General features: G+C 43.3%; 1 protein-coding gene across 1 annotated transcript; it reads right to left on the bottom strand.

Moving 5' to 3' along the window:
• Positions 1-2,119: 2,119 nt before the first annotated feature.
• Wnt8b (Wnt family member 8B) lies at positions 2,120-8,296 on the bottom strand. The gene is made up of 6 exons (XM_048338470.1): positions 8,267-8,296; positions 7,367-7,505; positions 4,208-4,333; positions 3,523-3,665; positions 2,454-3,381; positions 2,120-2,363 (listed from the first exon to the last, which is right to left on the bottom strand). The coding sequence occupies exons 1-5, from the start codon at positions 8,279-8,281 to the stop codon at positions 2,836-2,838; spliced, it is 969 nt and encodes a 322-aa protein (XP_048194427.1). The 5' UTR covers positions 8,282-8,296; the 3' UTR covers positions 2,120-2,363; positions 2,454-2,835.
• Positions 8,297-22,486: the final 14,190 nt, after the last annotated feature.

Consider the following 22,486-nt stretch of genomic DNA (forward strand, 5'->3'; position numbering starts at 1 on the left):
ATTCTTTTCAAGAAAAGAAAGCCCTGCCTGTGTGCTGGCTCACGGGCCAGGGACAGGAAGGAGACAGTGTTTTGCCCGTCCCTCCCAGCCTTCCTGTCACTTCTCAGGACCTCCCTCTGCTCTGTCCTGGGGCTGAGACAGACGGGCTCCTAAGGTGCACGCAAGGGGAGTGCTGGGGTCCAGCACGCACGCCGCCCCCCCCCCCCCGTGAAATTACATGCCAATCATCTTCCTCAGCATCAGTTTAAATAAAACAGAGAAGTGTGACTAGCTGACCTCCAACCTATCTTCCTAGACAGTGGTTCTGGAGTTGTCTCTGCCTGTGAAGGGGGTGCAGCCCTGCTGGCGTAGGGTGATAAGAAGCATGGATGCAGGGGTGTTGCTGTGTTGTTTATCCCATTCCAGTGTTTGCTGAATGAATCAATGAGTGGATTGTATAAGGAAAAAAGGCAATACAGATCTGAGGTAGTCCGGCAATGTTTTCTATATCCAACTGGAATAAATCTGATGCCAATCATATCTATTTGGGAATATAAAACAGTATGCTAAGAGGCTGCCTGCAGAATGTAGCTGTACTTTGGAGCACTGCACTTTCCTGTTGTCTAGCTGCCTTCCAGATTGTCTTCTAAGTAGACTCTGCCAGTGTGTTAGTGCATGCTGTTGCTTGGTTTGGCAAGAACAGTAACTTGGAAGAGTCAGGAGGCCCGGGAAGAAGAAAGGACCCAGAGTCTTTTGCTGATAGAGCTGGAAGTGAAGCTCCAAGAGCCCCCGCGGAGCGTACCCTTGCTAAGCAGGCACCTCTCTCCCAATAGCTATTAGTAGGACCAGAAGATGTGTAGGAGTAATGTCTAACTTCACCAACTGTCTGACATTGAATATGGTATAGACTACTCTTCCAGGTTAGCTAGCTCCTGGAGCCTTGGCTTTTGTGACCTCTGCACTTCTTACTCTGGGAAAAGAGAGATAAGGCTGGCGAGCATTTTGATCAATTCTTGTCCAGAAGAGCTGCTCAGGTGCCCAAACCCAGGACTGGCCTGTGGGAGGGAGCAGGCTAGAAAGCTCCTTGGGCTACAGGGGGACTGGTATGGATTGGGTCATCTTTCCTCAGAGCCCTCTTTCATGAACAAGTTCCCCCCCCCCCCGAATTGCTTCTTTCTGAGAATGGAACCACTAAGTCAAGCACCACACGCAGCAAGCTCTTGGTTCTGAGCAAAAGGTATTAGTGGAAGGTTTATGTGTATGATTTACTAATCCTTTTGCAGATTCGCCTCAGTCAAGTCAGGCTACTTAGGCCATCAAGGAAGCAAGGCTCCAGGGACAGGATGGTATCTAGCCAAGGTAGAGGGAGGAGAGGAGATTATATATTCCACCCCACCCATAGCATCCCCAGAATAAGCTCAGGGCTGGGGGAAAGAGCACATATCACAATGGCTGCAATAAATTAAAGGTCAAGGCATTGAAAGTCCTATTGGCAACACTTTTGATTTTAGGAAGTTTACTTATTGAAGGGAGGTGTCAATGGCCCAAATAATCCCTATTTGGAACCAAGTGAGTGAAACAAAAGGGTTTGCCTCCTTTTACCAGTGGCCCACCTTGGAGGTGTAGAGCAAGGTGTGAGTATTTACCCCAATTTTGGCCCAGAGGAACAAAGCTCCCTTGGAAAGCTCTTTTAGTTGAAGTTGGTTGGTTGGAGATAAGAAATAGGAAGTGGAGCTGTGGCTCCAAGTGGTGGAGCACTAGCCTTGAGCAAAAGGGCTTAGGGACAGAGCCCAAGCACTGAATTCAACCCCCACAACTGACCCCCCCCCCAAAGAAAGAAGACAGGAAATGATTGGTAATCAGTGTCCCCTTATAGTTCCAAGATCTCTTGGGTGTGTATCTGGAGTATACATGCTGGTTAGGTATGTAGATGGTTGTTTAGAAAGGTCACCACTGTCCCTTGCCAGGCCCAGGTGGCTCACGCCTGTAATACTAGCTACTCAGGAAGTTGAGATCTGATGATCCCAGTTCAAAGCCTGCTGGGGCAGGAAAGTCCTTGAGACGATTATCTCCAATTAACTACCAGAAAACCGGAAACAACGCTGTGGTAGAACACCAGGCCCATAGTTCAAGCCCCATAACTGACAAGAAAAGAAAAAAAGGAAAGCAAGAAAGGCCATAGCCCCACCAGTAATGCCCACTAATGGCATAGGTCATAAGGAGGAATGGCACAAATAGTTCAAGCGAGAGCTCCACGGTTCTCTCTTCCTCCATAATCACTTCTGCCTCCAGGTAGACGTGCTCCATCTTGGATTAGTTTCCTCATGGTTTCTTTACAGGAAAGCAGAAAGGAAGAGAAAGCATTGGGAATTCTTGAGAGGGCTCTGCCGGAGGAAATGAAGCTATGGTGGAGAGCTACAAGCAGACGGGAGGTGGTGGAGGGGTGGGTAGGAAGAGAACAGCTATGGCTTTACCTGGGCGCTGCTTGTCTGGGAAGGGTCTTTGTGGGTCCAGGCTTAGTAGGCTAGATCAGGCATTAGGGTAGCTAGGATTGGGGGGGGGGGGGGGAGGGATGCCTATTTTCCTTCTAGTCCAAGGAAGATCAATTACGCTGGATCTTAAGAACAGTTCCCAGACTTAAGTGTGGGGAGCAAAGACCATGCAGAGCCAGCTTGTGGGAGATGGCGGAGGAGCCCAAGAAACTGGAAAATGGCAAGCTCCGGAGAGACTGCCGCTTCTGCCTCTCAGGATTTCTGGTTTGAGAATGCGAGGCTCCCCTTCCCTAGATCCCTCCGTTACTGCGGTTTCTCTCAAAGGAGCCGAGGACGAATAGGGGACCTGAGGCAGGAAAGACCCTTAGGGGTTTCTCCCGGGCTTGTGCACAGCGCCTCCCCGCGGCCGCTCGGCGCGACTGCAGAAGTACTTGGTGACGCGCCGGCGGCACTGCTCGCAGCGCACGGCGCAGCACCAGTGGAACTTGCAGTTGCAGCTGGACACCGTCTCGGCGCGGCGCTCCTCCACCGCCAGGCCGCAGTCCCCGCACAGCCGGCGGCAGCTGCGGCGCTCCCAGCGGCCCAGGGCCCGCCCGCGCCGCAGGCACTCGCGGCCCTCGGTGCCCAAGAGCCCCAGAGTCTTGTTCTCCAGGCAGTAGTCCGGGGAGTCCTCCAGGTGCACCAGCTCGCGGGTAGAGATGGAGCGGAAGGTGTCGGCGATGGCGCCGCGGCCCGCCGCGCTGTTGCCCGCCCCCTGCAGCAGGTCCACCTTGAGGGCGGCGTGGTACTTCTCCTTCAGGTGCGCGCCCACCTCGCGGAACTCGGGCAGCTGCAGCCAGCACGTCTGCGTGGTGCAGCTGCCGGACACGCCGTGGCATTTGCACGTGCGTTTCATGGTGCCCTTCACCGCCTGGGGAGAGGGCGGAGCGTAAGCGGCGCGTCCCCCGCGCGAGCGCCGGGCGCCAGGCGCCACGCCAGGCGGCCAGCGCGCCCCGTCACGCGCCGGCCGCGGGCTGACGGCCGCTCACGCCGGGGGGCCTGCAGGACTCACCTTGCGGCCGGCCTCGTTGTTGTGCAGATTCATGGCCGCCCGGGCATCCTGTCCGGTCTCCAGGGCATCGACAAACTGCTTGGAAATGGCCTCTCCAAAGCCCACGTTGTCGCTGCAGCCCCCCCACAGCCAGCCCTGGCCCCCTGGAAAAGGGACAGGGAAGGTCACTGAGCAGGCACAGAGCCGCCGGAGCCGCTGTTTATAAATGGGTCGGGGAGACTGGTGTTTGGTATATATAGGAAAGGAGGATTTGTTTCAGCCTAGAAGATTCGTTGTGGATTTGTTTCTCTTTTGCCACCTTGGCGGCGGCGGGGGGGGGGGGGCGGAGGAGGGGGCACCACCTTCTATGTCAGCCAATCCCCTGCTCAGGACTCAATGACGTAGGGTGTTGCCATGTGGAATCCACCTCTATTTAGAGGGCGGCCTGTGATTGAGGTCTGGAAGGGGCAACGTGGTGGGGGACCCGGGGATAGGCAACATGGAAGGAGATGATTGCGTCTGCAGGATATGTTGCTCGGCTGTTGTTATTAAATAAGGAAAGCCCTCCATGGGAAAGAGGACCGATTCACTAATTGTCAACACGAGTTTCCTTCCATTTAGAAGATTATACTAACCCACCAAGCTCTTCATTCTGTAAATGAGCTTACCTGGCCGGGCTACTCACCCATCCCACCTCCGTACTTACCCAGTTGCCCGTTCCGAGAGTCATCACAGCCACAGTTGTCAAAATCTCCAAGGCTGCAGTTTCTCGTTAGGGTGTACATGACTCCAGCAGAACTGATGGCATGCACAAATGCCGTCTCCCGATTAGCTATCAGGAACCCAAGATCCATAGAGTTAGAGGAAGAGCTTGCCCCCAAAGAAATTCCAGTCAGATTATCTTCCTTTGAAGGCCATTGTGACACCTGCTTTTCCCAGCTCCATCCTATTTCTTCTGCTTCATAATGTACTTATCCTCCTTCCACAGTCTGCTGTGGCCCCAGCCTCAGCCCTATTCTTCTCCCCTCTAATCTTTTCAGATCACACATCTTATGACTAGGTGGCTAAACTATTGTTGACACTATTATTGTTGTTGATGATTGACATTATTATTTATTTTTGCCAGTCCTGGGGCTTGAACTCAGGGCCTGAGCACTGTCCCTGGCTTCCCTTTTGCTCAAGGCTAGCACTCTACCACTTGAGCCATAGCGCCACTTCCGGCTTTTTTCTATATATGTGGTGCTGAGGAATTGAACCCAGGGCTTCATGTATATGAGGTTAGTGCTCTTGCCACTAGGCCATATTCCCAGCCTGACATTATTATTATTGATTCATATTACTGTTGTTGACTGTAAGGGATTTTGGTGGGAGTCTGAGAAAGAAATGTGGAAGGCATGGTTGTAAAGCCAGGTTGTAAAGACCCCACCCCCACTTCCTCCTGGCAGACTGGACTCTTAACTGACATGACATGCATAGCTAGTCTCACAAAGAACCTCTGGTTGGCAATTCTTTTATTTATTGGTATGGTTATTGTCCTTCTATGGAAATCTATTCTCAGTACCAGTTTCCATTTGCCCAGTTCCTCTCTGTTAAGATGGCCAAAGGACAAAGTAGCAGGATACAAAATCAATCCACAAAAGTCAGCAGCTTTTCTGTACACCAGCAATAGACAAACAGAAAAGGAAATTATGGAAACGATTCCATTTACAGTAGCCAAAAAAAGAATAAAGTACCTAGGGATCAACTTAACCAAGGACGTGACGGACCTATTCAATGAAAACTACAAAAATCTAATAAGGGAAATCAAAGAAGACACAAGGAGATGGAAAGACCTCCCATGCTCATGGGTAGGCAGAATCAATATAGTGAAAATGGCCATACTGCCCAAATTGTTATACAAATTCAATGCAATACCTATCAAAATCCCAGCCACATTCTTCACTGAAATAGAGAAACCAATCCATAAGTTCATATGGAACAGCAAAAAACCTAGAATAGCCAAAGCAATTCTAGGCAAAAAACATAGTGCAGGAGGTATCACCATACCAGACTTCAAGCTCTACTACAAGGCCATCATAACAAAAACAGCATGGTATTGGTATAAAAACAGATCGGAAGACCAGTGGATTAGAATTGAAGACCCAGAAATAAAACCGCACTCTTACAGCCAACTGATATTCGACAAAGGAGCTAAAGACATACAATGGAATAAACATAGCCTCTTCAACTACTGGTGCTGGGAGAACTGGGCAGCCATATGCAGAAAACTCAAAGTAGACCCAAGCCTATCACCATGCACCAAGATCAACTCAAAATGGATCAAGGACCTCAACATCAGACCTGAATCCTTGAAACTACTGAAGGACAGAGTAGGAAAGACACTAGAACTTATAGGCACAGGAAGGAACTTCCTGAATAGAGTCCCAGGCGCACAACAAATAGGGGAAAGACTCAACAAATGGGACTACTACAAATTAAAAAGTTTCTGCACAGCTAAGGTCATAGCCACCAAAATAGAAAGACAGCCAACGATATGGGAAAGGATATTTACCAGCACAGCAACAGACAAAGGCCTGATATCTGTCATCTACAGAGAACTCAAAAAACTAAGCCCCTCCAAGCCCAATAAACCTATTAGGAAATGGGCAAAAGAGCTAAAGAGAGACTTCACAAGAGAAGATATAAAAATGGCAAAGAAACACATGAGGAAATGCTCAACATCCCTGCTAGTAAAGGAAATACAAATAAAAACAACCCTGAGATACCACCTCACCCCAGTTAGAATGGCCTATACTCTGAACTCAGGAAACAACAAATGCTGGAGGGGCTGTGGGGAAAGAGGAACCCTTCTCCATTGTTGGTGGGAGTGCAAATTAGTACAGCCACTTTGGAGAACAGTATGGAGGTTTCTCAAAAAGCTCAATATAGACCTACCCTATGACCCAGCCATACCACTCCTAGGCATCTATCCTAAACAGCAAAACCCAAGATATCAAAAGGACATTTGTACTTCCATGTTTATCGCAGCACAATTCACAATAGCCAAAATTTGGAAACAACCCAGATGCCCCTCCACAGATGAATGGATCCAAAAAATATGGTACTTATACACAATGGAATACTACATAGCGATTAGGAATGGTGAAATATTGTTATTTGCAGGGAAATGGTCAGAACTCGAACAAATAATGTTGAGTGAGACAAGCCTAGAACACAGAAAACAAAGGGGCATGATCTCCCTGATATATGACTGTTAACAAAGGGAGATGGAGAGACAGTAGAGACCAAGTCTGTGAACACTGTATATGTGCTTGATACATTGTATACTGCATATGGGTCTACCTGACCTAGACAAGGGATGGGAAAACAGGTTGTAAGATATCACAAGAAATGTACACAATGCCCTACTATGTAACTGCACCCTCTTTGCACAGCACCTTGTAAAAAAAAAAAAATTTATGTTCAATTGATAATAAAAACAAAAAAAAAAAAAAAAAAAAAAAAAGATGGCCAAAGGAGCTAAAAGCAAAACATGAATAATTATGAATTGTGACTCTGACCTATCTCCTGATGTAACTTCTAGTGTGAAGAAAACCCTAGCCAGCTATGTGAACAAGGATGCTATTTATAGGACTGGAGGTGAGAGCAGATTCATTCACTGAACAGTGAGGATGATTTGGAAGAACCAAATTCCATAGGTAGGAAAAGAGGAGATGGAGAAGAAAAGGAGACCTCAGAAGAGGGAGATTTCCTGAGAGAAGAAGCCAATTGACAATTGAGTGTATGGAGAAGGAAGGGGGCCATCCTTTAGGCTCTAGACTCTGACCAGTGGGGTCCAGGGAGCAGAAGCCAGGGCTTTCCTTACCACTGCGGAGTCCACCATGACTGGACAGCTGCAAAGCTCTCTCAGGACAGTTCCAGCGGTCCCAGGCAAACTGGTATTTGCATTCTTCAATGCCACTCTGGGCACCAGCTGCCACACTGCTGGAGTAGATAAGGTAAGCCTACAAGAACGCAGAGTCAAATTTAGCCTGAACTTAGGAAATAGGAAATATTTGCCCCCAAACTGGCCATGCAAACTCTTCCTGCCCACTTACCCATCCCTCCAAAATAATGATTGAGTGAGTCATTTATATATGTGGTCTCATTTAATATTGCAAGTGACCTTGTGAAATAGGGGCTATTTTATAGATTGGGAAGTTGAGACACAGAAGGGAGAGGTAAAGTGTTCAGCTAGCAAGTGGCAGAACTAGGAATGAAAGACAGCTTTATCAGACTCATTCTAGTTCCCATTATTATGCCAAACTGCCTCTCTACATGAGCCCCGGTCACACACTTCATCAGGTTCCAGCCCTTCTCTTTCCATTGCTATCTTGGAAAATAACTCTGTGGATCTGGAAATCCTCTTTCAGGTAGAGACTGTGTCATGCAATTTCATCACTGGAATTGCCTGGGAAATGCATCTGACCTCTGCACGGAGCAGGACGTGTGACTCTGCAGCCTGCCACAGCAAGGCTGGTGACGTCTGTTCCTTGAAAGGATGACCTCTAAAGTCACAATAAGTACCCATTAGTCTTCTCTGGGGCCTGGCATTCATTTGCCCTGTATTTTGAAGCATGGTCCTAACTCTCTCTGTGCCTTAGGTTTTTCTATTTGTAATATATACTACAGCATAATAATAGATGTGGACATAATGAAAAGAAATTGATAGCTGTCAGGTTAAAAAATCAGTAACACTGAATTAATCAAAGAAGTTTTCCCTTACCTTTGGACCAGTCATCAGGAAATTGTTCACAGACCTAAAAGACAGAAATATTAGTGTACAGTGGAGAGACATCAGCTTGTTTCTGCCTCCAAGAATTGGAAGAATCAAGTATCATTGATAGGAAGAAAGGGAAGCTAGTTTTTTTAAGGAAATATCTATGCATAACTGGCCTAATAAAGGTAACTAAGTAAAAAAGAATATGAATAAAGGTAGCATACTTTCTTTGGACTTTGAAAATAAATTATAATTTCTAGTACCATAAAAATGGAAAATAATGTTTGATTATAATTTTGCATAGGGTGGGGAAAGAGAGCTAGCATTGTCATGATTGTATATCACATGCTCTACTCTTGGTGTTTTACATGTTTGTTTGTTTGTTTTTGTTGTTGTTGTTTTTTTGGCCAGTCCTGGGGCTTGGACTCAGGGTCTGAGCACTGTCCCTGGCTTCTTTTTGCTCAAGGCTAGCACTCTACCACTTGAGCCACAGCATCCCTTCTGGCCATTTTCTGTATATGTGGTGCCGGGGAATTGAACCCAGGGCTTCATGTATATGAGGCAAGCACTCTTGCCACTAGGCTATATCCCCAGGCCCTGTTTTACATGTTAGTATTGCTAATTACTTCCTGTCTCGTGTATTACTGTCACTAATTTGCAAATAGTGAATCTCTTAAAATATAATTTTATTGTTATTATTAAGGAGTTGTACAGAAGGGTTACCATTTCATAAGTTAGGTAATGAGTACATTTCTTCTTTTGGGGAGGTGGGACAATGTCACCTTTTCCTTTGCTGCAAGTAGTGAATCTTGAACTCAAAAACAAATATATGTTCACGCTCACTGAACTAATACATGAGTAAGTCAGGCCTTGGATCCAGGTTTCTCTGGCTCCACGGGATTTTAGAAGGAGATTCTTCTAGTGAGGAAGACCTGAGCAGTGGGATATCTATCTTAAAAAGCCAACTCTGGTCTCTTTGTTTGTTTGTTTCCTTTTAAAACTAAAAATGGATTTTCCAGGGCTGGGAATATGGCCTAGTGGCAAGACAGCTTGCCTTGTATACATGAAGCCCTGGGTTCAATTCCCCAGTACCACATATATGGAAAACGGCCAGAAGTGGCGCTGTGGCTCAAGTGGCAAGAGTGCTAGCCTTGAGCAAAAGGAAGCCAGGGACAGTGCTCAGGCCCTGAGTCCAAGGCCCAGGACAGGCAAAAAAAAAGGATTTTCCATATGACTCTGCAGTTGCATTCTTGGGTATTCATCCCAAGAAAACAAGTTCTTTTACTCCGACCTTTATTCCTTGGTGGCCATTCTGCTTTATTCATAAACATCCTTCTAAGAGTAAATGTGTTAAAGAAATTATGGCATTGCTTAGCATGCTCAAGCATCCTGGGTCAATCTCCAGCACTGCACAAACAAAACAAAACAAAATATTCCAACAACAAAAACAAAATCCCAAACATGTGGCACATCTGTACCATAGAATACTAGTCAGCAACAACAACAACAACAAAAAACAAATGAATTGCGGTTGAAAGCCAGCCCAGTCAGCAAAGTCCTCGAGACTCTTCAATTAACCACCAGAAAACCAAAAGTGGTGCTGTGGCTCAAGTAGTAGAGCAGAGGTATAGCACCCAGGCCCAGAGTTTAAGCCCCACAACCAACAACAACAACAACAAAAAAGAAAAGAAAAGAAAAAAGACAGGAAAAGAGAAAATCAGAATGATTAAAGTCAACCTCAAAAGGATACATTCTATAGTATCCTATTTATGTCACAATAGTGAAATCATGCAATTATAGCACTGAGAATGGATTAGTAGTTGCTGGGGGGTTAGAATGAGGAGATAGAAGTGACTACAAAGAGTAACATGAAGTCAGCGCTGGTAGCTCACACCTGTAATTCTACTCAGGGGTAATCTAGTATAGTCTACTCAGGTGGCTGAGATCTGAGGATCACAGTTTGAAGCCAGCTGGGCAGGAAAGTCTATGAGATTTTTTTTTTTGCCAGTCCTGGGACTTGAACTCAGGGCCTGGGTACTGTCCCTGAGCTTATTTTGCTCAAGGATAGCACTCTACCACTTAAGCTCCCAGCCTTTTCTACTTATGTGGTACTGAGGAACTGAATCCAGAACTTCATGCATGCTAGGCAAGCATTCTACCACTAAGCCACACTCCCAGCCCAGTCTATGAGATTTTTATCTCCAATTAAAGTGGAGGTGTGGCTCAAGTGATGGAGCATCAGCCTTGAGCAAAAAAGCCAAGTGAGAACACAAGGCATCGAGCTCAAATCCTAGAATTAGCACACACAAAAAGAGAGGAACGTGAACGAGTTCTGGGGTGTTGATAGGGTTCAGTGTCTTAACAGCGGTAGTGGCTTTACCGGAGTACACACATGGCAAAATTGCATCAAGATACACACATGCCCCCATATACAGATACTCATGAGTATACAGATACTCATAAATTTAGGTAAAAATAATGAAATCTGAATAAGCTCTCTATATTTTGTAAAATAGTTGTAAGATGTTAACGCTAGGTGAGGTTGTGGAAAGGATGCATGAGCTTCCTTGAAAGTTTGCAACTTTTGAAAATCGATAGCTATAAAAATTAAAAGTTAAACATATTTTATACATATACACACATATATACACATGTACACGTGTGTGTGTGTGTGTGTGTGTGTGTGTGTGTGTGTGTGACTGGCAGTGGTGGAAAGTTGAAGAATGACTTCAGAATGGGAATTTCAAATTAATCAAAATAAGTTATTTTTCCATTATAAGAAAGTAGCCTGGGGATCATTATGGGTTGTTCTATGAAGGCTGCACCCTTGGCATTCTGAAGGCTGTTAAGATGCTGCATGTCATTAGAAAGGGGAATAGAAATGCAATAGACTGAGTTCAGTATGCTTTTTCTTGTTAGAAATCAAATGGCTTGGTTGATTTGATCTTCATATAACACACACACACATACACACACACACACACACACACACACACACACACACCCCACTCAGAATGAGTAGTTCTTGGCAAACAATATTAACAAACTAAAAGGCTTCTATATAAGAAGATGGAAAAGATTTTGAAAGAGAAAAGCCATAGAAAATCCTAGAAGACTACAGAACCCAGCAAAACAAAGGGCTGCTTTTTAAAGATTGGTGGGCAGAACCAAGTCAACTGAAAAAAAAAATACTCTAGCATGTGGCCAGACCAGCAAAACACAGAAATCCAACATTACTAAATTGTCAACTCATATCTGACAAAACTCTAATGAGTCTGGAGGTGAATTTCTGATCCTTAAAGACTGGTGTATCAGCTGTATACACACATGAACACATGTACCTAGAAGTGTGCATAAAGATTATGAGCTCTGAATAACAGTTAAGTAGTCAGAGCAAGGAGCTTACCTTGACTCAGAAGGGCAATCTTTATGTTAGGAAAACACTTGAAACATTTGAACATTACCAGGCTTGAACTCAGGGCCTGAGCACTGTCCCTGGCTTCTTTTTGCTCAAGGCTACCACTCTGCCACTTGAGCCACGGCACCATTTCCGGCTTTTTTTGTATATGTGGTGCTAAGGAATCCAACCCAAGGCTTCATGTATATGAGGCGAACAATTTACCACTAGGCCATATTCCCAGCCCCTTCACCTCTATCTTGAGGCCTAGAAATATATTTCTAAGTGAACACCAGATTTCCCTACAGGGAATGTTTCAGCTTGTAAAGAAAACACATCTAGCACATAAGCTCCTGGCTGTACTGATTTTTGATGATGGAGCCTCTAATTTCCTGTCTCTTCCAATATCCTCCCATTATCCAATCCGTTACAAAGACCTGTAGGGAGGGTGCCAGGATTATAGTTTTTACATACTGGTTCATTTTTTTTTTCTGTTCACCATTACATACTTACTTGTGGCCTCTGATTAAGCTACTGTAGAAGTGCCACTAACTGATTTATCTCTTAGAATCTTTACCCAATTCCAGTCCTGCAGGAGTCTGCAGCTAAATCAGTCTTCTAAAAGCCTGACTCGGATGTTCTTCAACTCAAGCAGTTTACATAGCTCTCCAACTTTTGGCACTCTTGCCCTTCCATAATCTATCCTACATATCTTTTCAGTTTCATCTATCATGAAACATATCTAATTGTCCATAGGGCTACATACTTAGTCAAGATGAGCCAGTTACTATTCCTAGAAATTCTTGAATGCATGTTGCTATACCTTTGCACATGATGTTCTACTAAAGCCTACCCATTCTTATTATTTCCAACAAATGGTACTTGGACATCTGGATACCATATGTAAAAAAAAAATGAGGGTGGATTATTACCTCTCACTTCACATGAAAATTAGCTCAAAATGAATCATTGATCTAAATATAAGAGGTGAAATTATAGAACTCTTAGAATAATGCATAGAGTTTTTTTTAAACTAGAGTTGGACCTTTTTGTGTCCTAAGAGTAAGCAATGATTTTCAGAGATACCAAAAGCATAAGCAACCAAGAAGAAAGAAAGAAAGAGCGAGAGAAAAAGGAAGGAAAGCATAGACAAACTAGTGTCTTTAAAATTAGAAACTTTTCTCTGTACATCACTTTGACAATAAATAGAATAAAATAAAATAAAATTAGAAACTTTTGTGCTTTAAAAGACACCATCAAGAAAGTGAAAAGACAGGCTGGGCACCAGTAGCTCACACCTGTAATCCTAGCTACTCAGGAGGCTGAGATCTAAGGATCATGGTTTGAAGCCAGCCCAGGCAGGTAAGTACATAAGACTCTTATCTCCAATTAACCACCAGAAAGCCAGAAGTGGTGCTTGGCTCAAAGTGGTAAAGTGTTAATCTTGAATATAAAAAACTCAGCACCCAGGCCCTGAGTTCAAGCCCCATAACTGGAGAGAAAGAAAGGAGGGGGAGGGAGGGAGGAAGGGAGGAAGGGAGGGAAGAAGGGAGGGAGGGAGGAAAAAAGAAAGGAAAACAAGAGAAAAGACAATACACATAAATGAAGAAAATATTTTCAAAGTATATATTTGACAAGTCCTTAATAACTAGAATGGAGAACTCCTAAAACAGAACAAAATAAACAACCCAGTATAAAATATCCAAAGGAAGCCGGGCACCAGTGGCTCAATCCTAGCTACTCAGGAGGCTGAGATCTGAGGATCATGATTCAAAGCCAGCCCAGGCAGAAAAGTCCATAGATTCTTATCCCAGTTAACCACAGAAATCCAGAAGTGGAGCTGTGGCTCAAGTGGTGGAGGGTTAGCTTTGCAGCAAAAGCTTAGGGACTGTGCCTAGGACCAGAGTTCAAGCCTCAGGACTCTCAAAAAAAAATCTTTTTAACTAAAAAATAATAAATGTTCAAAGGAATTGAGTGGATATTTTCCCAAAGTAGATACATACATGACCAATAAATGGGTCATTAGTCATCATAGGATTACGTGAAAACACAAGATGAAATTCATACCCACAGTACCCACAAGCAGAGTTAAAATTAAAAAGACAAGGGCTGATGAGAATGTGGCAAAATTAGAATTCCTCATGCATTGCTGGTAAAGGTTGTAAAATGCTGCAGATGGTTTTTAAAAATGGTCTGACAAGTTCTCAAAAGGTTAAATAAGGGGCTGGAGGTACATTTCAAGTAGTAAGTAGTGCTTGCTTACTTAGCAAGTATAAGCCCTCAGTTCCAACCCCAGGACCACACAAAAATAAAAGGTTAAAGATAGAGCTACCATGTGACCCAGAAAGCATGCCTACTCCTATTATAAATACAAAAGTATATATATATATATATATATATATATATAATATAGCAGTGTTATTTATAATAGTCCCAAAGCAAAATAGCCTAAATGTCTATCAGCTGAAGAATGGTTAAACAAAAATGGTCTAGTCATAATGGACAATTGCTGGGCCATAAAAGTGAATAAAGTACTGATGTTTGCTACAACATAGAGGAGCATCTAAGAATCTAGACACAAAAGGCCCTACAGTGTGTGGTCTCTCTATAAGAAATGTCCAGAATAGACTATTTGGTAGAGACTGAAAGTAGATTTGCAGCTGTCAGAGCTGAAGGGAGGGCACAGGGGAGTGACTCCTAATGGACAAGTGGTTTCTTTGGAGGACAATAAAAATGCCTAAAATCAATTGTGGGGAGGGTTACACAAGCATATAAATTTCCTAAAAATATTGATCCATGCTCTTTAAAGGTATTAAATTTTATAGTAGGTGGATTTGTCATCAAAAAGCCAGTATTTCATTTTTTTCACTTATTCTTGAGAAAATATCTAGTGCAAAAGCCACAACTGAAACCTCTCAATAACTTATTTATTGAAGTTAGTGCTAGCATCATGCCTTTTACAAAGTCACTCCAACTCATAAAGCTATGTATAATTGCCATTGTGCTTCATGGTAATTAGGAATGAGTGGTAAATAATATGGTAGTATTTTTTATATTGTCAAGTAAATATTTTAGCATTGTTTCTTATCCTTAGGTTAGTATTACACACACACACACACACACACGCATGCACACGTAATCCATGTCACACAGTAACAATCAGCATTGGAATACTTCCAAGACTTCTGTTCTTGCAAGTGCTTTTTCACAATGACTCATGGTAACTATTATACTTTTTGTTGGGAGTCTATTCTGTGCCCGACAAGTACCTTTTAAGTTTCACATGTTTAAGGCTCATGGAATTATCACAGCAATTACCTCAGGTAGAAAAGATTCTATCCTGCATTTTCATGAATGGAAAAAGGAGCAGCCAGCACCACACACTCATTAAGTGATCAGCCTGTCTGACAGCTCTACTCTCCTGCCCCCAGATTTCCCGTGGTCCTAGCTCTTCTGCTGACCCAGGACTCAGGGTTCCTGAAAGAGACTTCATGAACACTTCCTGGAGTCTTAATGATGTCCATCCACACTTACAAGGAAGCCTAGATAATTATCACATCATCTCTGCTATATTTTTACTCTTTTGTTCCTCCAATCCTTCCTTCTAGAAGTTTCCATGTGCACAGGACAACTGCAGCTACCTGGCAAGGGCTCTGCTTTATCTGGGGACATCACCTTCCCTGGGTGTGTCTTCTAGGAATTCATCTTGCTCACACTGGACAAAGAGACAAGGGGAGGGGGACACTAGGTGCAAGGAGGAGAATGAGAAATACAGAAAAAATCTAGTTTTTGTTCACCTTCTATGTAAACCTAAAACTACTTTTTAAAATGTCCATTCATTTTGGGGGAAAAAAAAGTAGGGACAAATGTCCTTTAGCCCCAGGCTTTTGTTTTCCATATAGGTATCAAGACTGTCATTTGTGCACAAGGGCCTTCCAGATTTTGCTAACATAATTCTTTCTTGGCCTTCAATACTCTTTCCTAGTAACCTCCCAAGACCTTCACTGGGTTGAGGGGCTACTAACAAGGCAAGTGACCTGGCTGGTTGCTGGATCTCTCCAGGTCTTTTCCTTTAGAGCAAAGGTGTTCTTGAGAAGATTCCACATTTGCTCATTTCAATCAACTTCTAGTGCCTGTAGCCCAATCAGTTCTCTTGATATGCCCAGATGTGCTAAATCAAGTGCTAGCCCAACTCAGAGCCCCTGCAAAGGGTGATCCTTTCAAAGAGGACCTTTTTTGCAAAGAACAAGTTGAAGATGAATCCTAGTACTTGTGAGATTGAGTAAGGAGGACTGCGAATTCAAGGGCAGCCTGGGCTACACAAAAAGGCTCTTTCAAAAAACAAGGTCTAGGGCTGGGGATATAGCCTAGTGGCAAGAGTGCCTGCCTCGGATACACGAGGCCCTAGGTCAATTCCCCAGCACCACATATACAGAAAACGGCCAGAAGCGGCGCTGTGGCTCAAGTGGCAGAGTACTAGCCTTGAGCGGGAAGAAGCCAGGGACAGTGCTCAGGCCCTGAGTCCAAGGCCCAGGACTGGCCAAAAAAAAAAATTTCACACAAAAAAACAAGGTCTAAGTCAAGTATGTCTGGGCATGCCTGTAATCTTAGCTACTCAGGAAGAGGAGGTAAGAGGATTGCAGTCCAAAGCCAGCCTTGGCAAAAGTACAAGACCCTATCTGAAAAAAAACACCCTAAAAGCAAGATTCCAAGTGAAAGGCTCTGATTTCAATTTCCAGCCAAAAAAGGAAACAAAAAGGAGTTGGGTTGCTGCTGTTGCTGCTGGTCCTGACTTTCCCACCCTTCCACTCCTATACTGATTCTCTGGAGAAGCACCAGAGAATTTGCTAATCTTGAAGAAAGATTCACAGCCTCCTTATATAGCCTTGGGATCTGGCGATCTCCACTGACTCCAAAGCAAACTCAAGCACTCAGGCATGGCAAACAGAATAATTTCTCAACAAGACCCTGATGCTTTAGCCCTGATGAAGTCTCCAGAGGGCTGGGAGGTGGTTCTAGTAACAGCCTATCGCCCAGATATGCCCCTGGCCTTACTGAGCCCAGGTGAAAGAATGCATGCGCCAATACCCACAGGCTGCCAAGCAGCCCCAGTGCCTGTCCAGGACATGACTGAACCCTTTCCCTGCCCTGCTCCTAGCCCTGCTGTCTCTTGCTGGAGGGGGCTTTGAAAGCTCGTCTCAGTGCAGAAAAAGCAGTGCACACTGGAGTGAGTGAGAATCCCCTGCAGACCATATTTCCCATGAATGTCCCAAGATGAAAGCTCTAGAGATTCTTCATCAGTGGCGATTACAGGGAGGAGGAGAACTGGGTGACAAGAATCTGTGCTATATTTTCTTGAGATGGCAGCATTGCTGGCCCATCCTCAGACTCCACTTGGAAAACACAGGACAAGGAAGACAAGGGGAAGCCTGCAGGCAGCAAATAGCCAAGGACTCATTTGAGAGACACAGAGGATTTCTCCAGTCTTCTGGAAAAAGCTTCTCCACTGCCACAGTGACAACCTAGGGAATGTTCTTTTCTTTCATTTCTGAAGGACACTACTGGCTTGGCAGCTCTCATGTTCTATCTGGACACTGCCCAGTGAGGGGCTGGTCTCTCTCTGCCTATCCCCAGCATACAAAGTTTGTTGAGATCACTCTCTTTCCTTGAAAGATAAAATGGCTCCTTAGCAATTATGGCTGACCTAAGGCCATCTTCCCCACACTAGAACATCTTATTTTAGAGAGTAAAATAGGTAACCAAAGATTCTGAGTCTCTCCTGAGGCCATCTGTCCTCTGACCACTACATTCACTCGTCTACCTCTGGAGTCTTCAATGCTACAGCTATTCATTTATATCTCAGGACCACCTCTGTATGCTGTCACCAGTCCTGAAGCAAGTGATGTCTCAACTCACAATCTGGTCTATATTTTGTCCAATAAGCTTTTAATGCCACTTTGTTCCTCCCTAAGTTAGTTTATCAGCAATAAGAACTTGGAAGAGCAATTAGATCTCTTCTCTCTTCTCTTCTCTCCTCTCCTCTCCTCCCATCTTCTCATCTCCCTCTTTTCGCCTCCCTTTTTATTTGCATGTTTTATTTTTCTTTAACATTCATTACTCTCTCTTTCTCTCTCACACACATGTACACATACGCACACACTAGTAGTCAAAACTCTTCTTTATCACCTTGTAGAATTCAGAGATGATTGCATTTTCCCATTCTTTGTTTTCTTTTGGCACAAAACTTGCTGAAATAAGTTTCTTTTTATATGTGGTGGTACTGAAGTTGGAACTCAAGGCCTATCCCTCTAAAGGCGGATGCTCTACCACTTGAGCTGCTCCCCCAGCCCAGTTTCCCATTCTTTGGCAATCATATCTAATAGTGAATAGGGGCTTAAGCCACTGTCCAATTGGTTTCAGCTATTTCTCTTTATTTTGTGCTAGTTTTTCCCCAAACTTACAACTTATATGAGATGGTTTGTATTATATCATTTTGTTGTATTACCCATGAGTGAATACTGTCTTACTATAGTACAGGTAGGCACTGGGTGAGGAGTGTCGATCACAAGCTCTATCACATTTCTTTGTACAGCCAGGACTTTATTATCAGCCAGTTTGGAGACAGGACTCCAGTGGAAATTGGGGCCAAAAGAAGGATGTTTCAAGATGGATAAAAAAATTTAAAAATATGTACAAACAGGTAGTTTCTCCTTTTCTAAAAAGAACACTCCTTGTGTTAAATGTGTAAATTAAATGCATATTAAGATCCCATATTTTCCCAATTTCAGTCTTTATCAAGTAATCATTGGTAAGAGCCAAGGAGCAGCCCCAGGACAACTGTGTGACAGGCACTCTGAAAACCTACAAACCAATCTCAGGCTGATTTCTTCCCCAACTGACCTCATGTTTTCCACTGAAAGGGGAAACTCCATGTCATCTGTTCTCCAGCATATTTTAGAGAGCCAGAGGCTGTCTTTCCTTGTCCCCATTTCTTCCTTTGTGTTACAGCAAGCTCTGCTGAGAAACATTGAGCTACAGAAAAGCCCTCAGCACTTGGCATTTCAATGAGAACTCTAAGAGAACCAGGGCTGCTTGCTGCCCTCTCCCTGGTCTCCAAGTAAAAGCTGCTGAGGAGCAGCCCAGGACACTGTCCCCAAAAGGCTGACATTGCAGCAGTTCCTTGCACAGTCACGGTGGAGGCAGAGTTTTGTCTTGTTTGCTGATCTAGTTAATCCTGGTCCCTGTGGTCTGGACTTGAAAAAATACTCATATTCATGGGGCACTGGTGGCTTGCTCCTATAATCCTAGCTACTCAGGAGGCTGAGTTCTGAGGATTGCAGTTCGAAGCCAGCCCAGGCAGAAAAGTCTCTGTGAGACTCTTTTTCCCAGTCAATCACAAAAATGCAAAGTGATGCCGTGGCTCAAGTGGTAGAGCACTAGCCTTGAGCACAAAGAGGTCCAGGCCCAAAGTTCAAGTCCCACAACTGACAAAAAAAAAAAATCAAGTCAAATCATATTTTCCCTTTCACTGGTAGATGGAAAACAGGTTATTTCAATATCAAGAAAGTTTGTTACATGGTAACCCTAGGGATTATCTTGTGAAACATTCAAGCTAGCAAAATCAGCAGGCATGGGTACTTGAGTGCCATTTTGTCTATCCAATGAAGTAAATCCAGGTGGTTAGTAAGCAATTTCTCACCTCAATCTGCCATAAATTTTGCTTGTCCTTGATAACCAGCCAGGCTTAAGCAGAAATACATTCAAACCTATCTTGGAATGACTTATCTCCTTTTGCTGATATTCTGGATTTTTCTTTCCCCAAAGTCAATCACTTCTGTACAATGGTCCCCAAGATGCATTTTACTTACTGGCCTAGATCGCAGGCTCAGGAGAGGAGATTCCATTTTCTTTTCCTCTTCTTCCCAATTTGAACAGTTTGGAAAGTTTAGACTATGAGAAAAATATGTGAGTGAAAATGCAACAGAAAGTCTAAGTGAAACATGATTAGTAAGTGATAATGGGTAAAGTTAAGTTGTAGGGGTACATTATATATCTGTTGTTTAGTTGTTGGTTTCTTTTCTTTTCTTTTTTGCCAGTCTTAGCTTGGACTCAGGGCCTAAGCACTGTCCCTGGCTTCTTTTTGCTTAAGGCTAGCACTCTACTACTTGAGCCACAGCTCCACTTCTGGCTTTTTCTGCTTATGTGATACTGAGGAATCCAACCCAGCGCTTCATGCATGCGAGGCAAGCATTCTACCGCTAAGCCATATTCCCAGCCCCTTGGTTTCTTTTTCAGAAAGAAAATTTTCCATAATGTAAATTTAAAACCAAACAATGGTCTTGAAGCAATAATCTATATGAAGTCTGGGATGAAAGTAATGAAATGACAAGCATGGTAATGAAGACCATCAATTGGTATGTAATTAGTTATCCTGGATGTTAGTATGGAACAGAGTCTTCAGAGTCTGACAGGGTGAATGTGCCGAATGTGCTGAATGTAAGAGAAAGACTGAGACTGAAGGAAGTCAAAAGTTATCACAGTTTGGATTAAAGGGAAGATAGGCATGAAGATAGAATTTCACACACTGACTTGCATAGAAAGACAAAGCTAGTGGACTCATGTTTTTTGGGAACAGAGGATGCTGTCCTATTCAAAACCATGCGTTTGAGTTGGTCAAATGAAGTTTCAGTGACTCCCTGATGGTCTGAATTTCTCTTGGCCCAGAGAAAACTCCAGCCCAAGAAGCACACAGAGAAATGATATGATCAATACCAAGGACTTACAATAAAGACTGAGAAAACAAACCATAAAACTGTGACCCATAATAAAACTGCAGAGTCTGTCCACAATGGATGTCATTTCTTTCAAGGGGCCCTCAGAGTCCAGGTATATTTCAAATGGAGGCAATGGGGAATGTTATTGATGTGAACCAAGCTCAAAGTTTCCCCCAGCTGTTAACCCAGCCTGATCCTTTACTTAGTAAGAAAAACCTGCTTTCAGAAAAATAAGGACTTAGCCCAAGGAAATTGTCCTGACCTCACTCTCAAAGGCATACGATTTCTCCTCTGCCTTCCTGATGGAAATAGAAGAGTCCCTGGAGCCTAGGAATAAAGGAATTTTATTAATAGTCTTGAGAGAAAACAGCATGACCAGATATACAGCAGCATTTTTCACAGATTGTCCAATTGGGAAAAAGAAAAAATAATCTCTTTCCATAAAATAGAAAGGGTTGGGATAAAAACTCCTTTGCCCTCTGATCATATAAAATAATATTTATCAAAATGATCTCTAGATGGGTGGAATCTCTTTTGCTTCTCGATCCTTCTTATGTGCTCTTTATCTCAATCTAAGTCCCCAAATGTATCTTTGTATCATATTTTTACACACACACACACACACACACACACACACAATGCACTTCACAGTATCTTCCTCATTGCTTACACAATCTAGTACCATAAGGAAAGCTACAATCAAGTGTCCCTTTCTAGGACCTCATAAATGTCGTTGTTAATAGTTCTTCTGACAGTAACTGCTTACATTCATAAGCAGAGAAGTCGAGACTACAAAAGTAGCCCCAAGCTTTGGTTGCTGAAGAAACCAAGGATAAACCAGGAGGAGCTAAAGATCTCTGATTCTGTCTCAAGCCCCCAGACTACCTGCCATGCACTGCTCACATTAGCGCCACTACACCATCCCCAGGCTTTCTTTTTTTTTGGGGGGGGGGGGTAAAGACGCAGTATTGGGGGTGGGGAGAGTCAGACACTTTTTTTTTAATGGTTGAGGGAAGCTATTAGCTGAGTGAATCTTTTATAGGGTATGCTATTTTCCAGATTCCAAAGCAGTTCCTCACCCCTTACTTTGCATTTCTGTCTTTTCAGACCTCTCCAGCCTCTTTAGGAAGAGAATAGCTTCCTAATTCAACAACTGCAGTGGACCTTTCCTTCACTGAACTTGTTCTTCGTATATCTGTTAGTGGGGAAATGTTAACAAGACACAATTGAATCTAACAAAAATAGAATGGATTCAATCAGTTTTTAAAAGTTTATATTTCCTTGTTCATAATATGTGTTAGAAAATAGTCTCATATGTATATGCAGAACAAGAATTGTAGTTTGGTGAGACTATGTATATATTAACTTTTCACAATAACAGATTTCTGAGCTAGGATGTAACTCAGAACACTGGAATAGCATACCCAAAGCCATGAGTTCAATCCCTGGCACAACAAAAAACAAAACTAAAAGTTAAGTCCCTCCCTAACCTAATCAAGGCTTCAGTATGTTATTATTGATGAAATTTCACTATACACAAAAAAAGTTACTCTAGTTCATAAATGTTCATATCTGGTGACCATTATGGTCATCACTCTCTGTTTGACTGTTTTATGCATTGTCTCTCTTTTTTTTTTTAAATAAGCCATGAAGATTAAGAAAGAAGAAAGATTTTCTCAAGCTACTACAGGATAATTCTCCTCAAAGTGTCCAAATTCTTTTTTTAAAAAAAAAAATCTTACTGATTTATCCAGTGAATCTGTGTATTGTAGGTGAATGTCATCATTATTCTCTCCTTTTCAAGCCCAGGAATTTCTGTTGATGGACTCTTTTAGACAGTAATTTTCAGGCTTACAATTGAACAGCCAAGCAGAAATTGTAAGATCTCTATTTGTTAAATGCTTTTGAGATCCTTACAAAAAAGGTTGATAATGAAGTATTAAGAGAAACATCTCGAAGGCGGTGGTTAGTCAAATCTCTCTGCCTGGCACAAAGGGGAGGATGACCTTATACAAATGCTGATGGTTTCATTATAAGAATAATCAAGACTCAATG

The sequence above is a fragment of the Perognathus longimembris genome, chromosome 2, assembly GCF_023159225.1.
Source record: "Perognathus longimembris pacificus isolate PPM17 chromosome 2, ASM2315922v1, whole genome shotgun sequence".
In the NCBI taxonomy this organism is placed as follows: domain Eukaryota; kingdom Metazoa; phylum Chordata; class Mammalia; order Rodentia; family Heteromyidae; genus Perognathus; species Perognathus longimembris.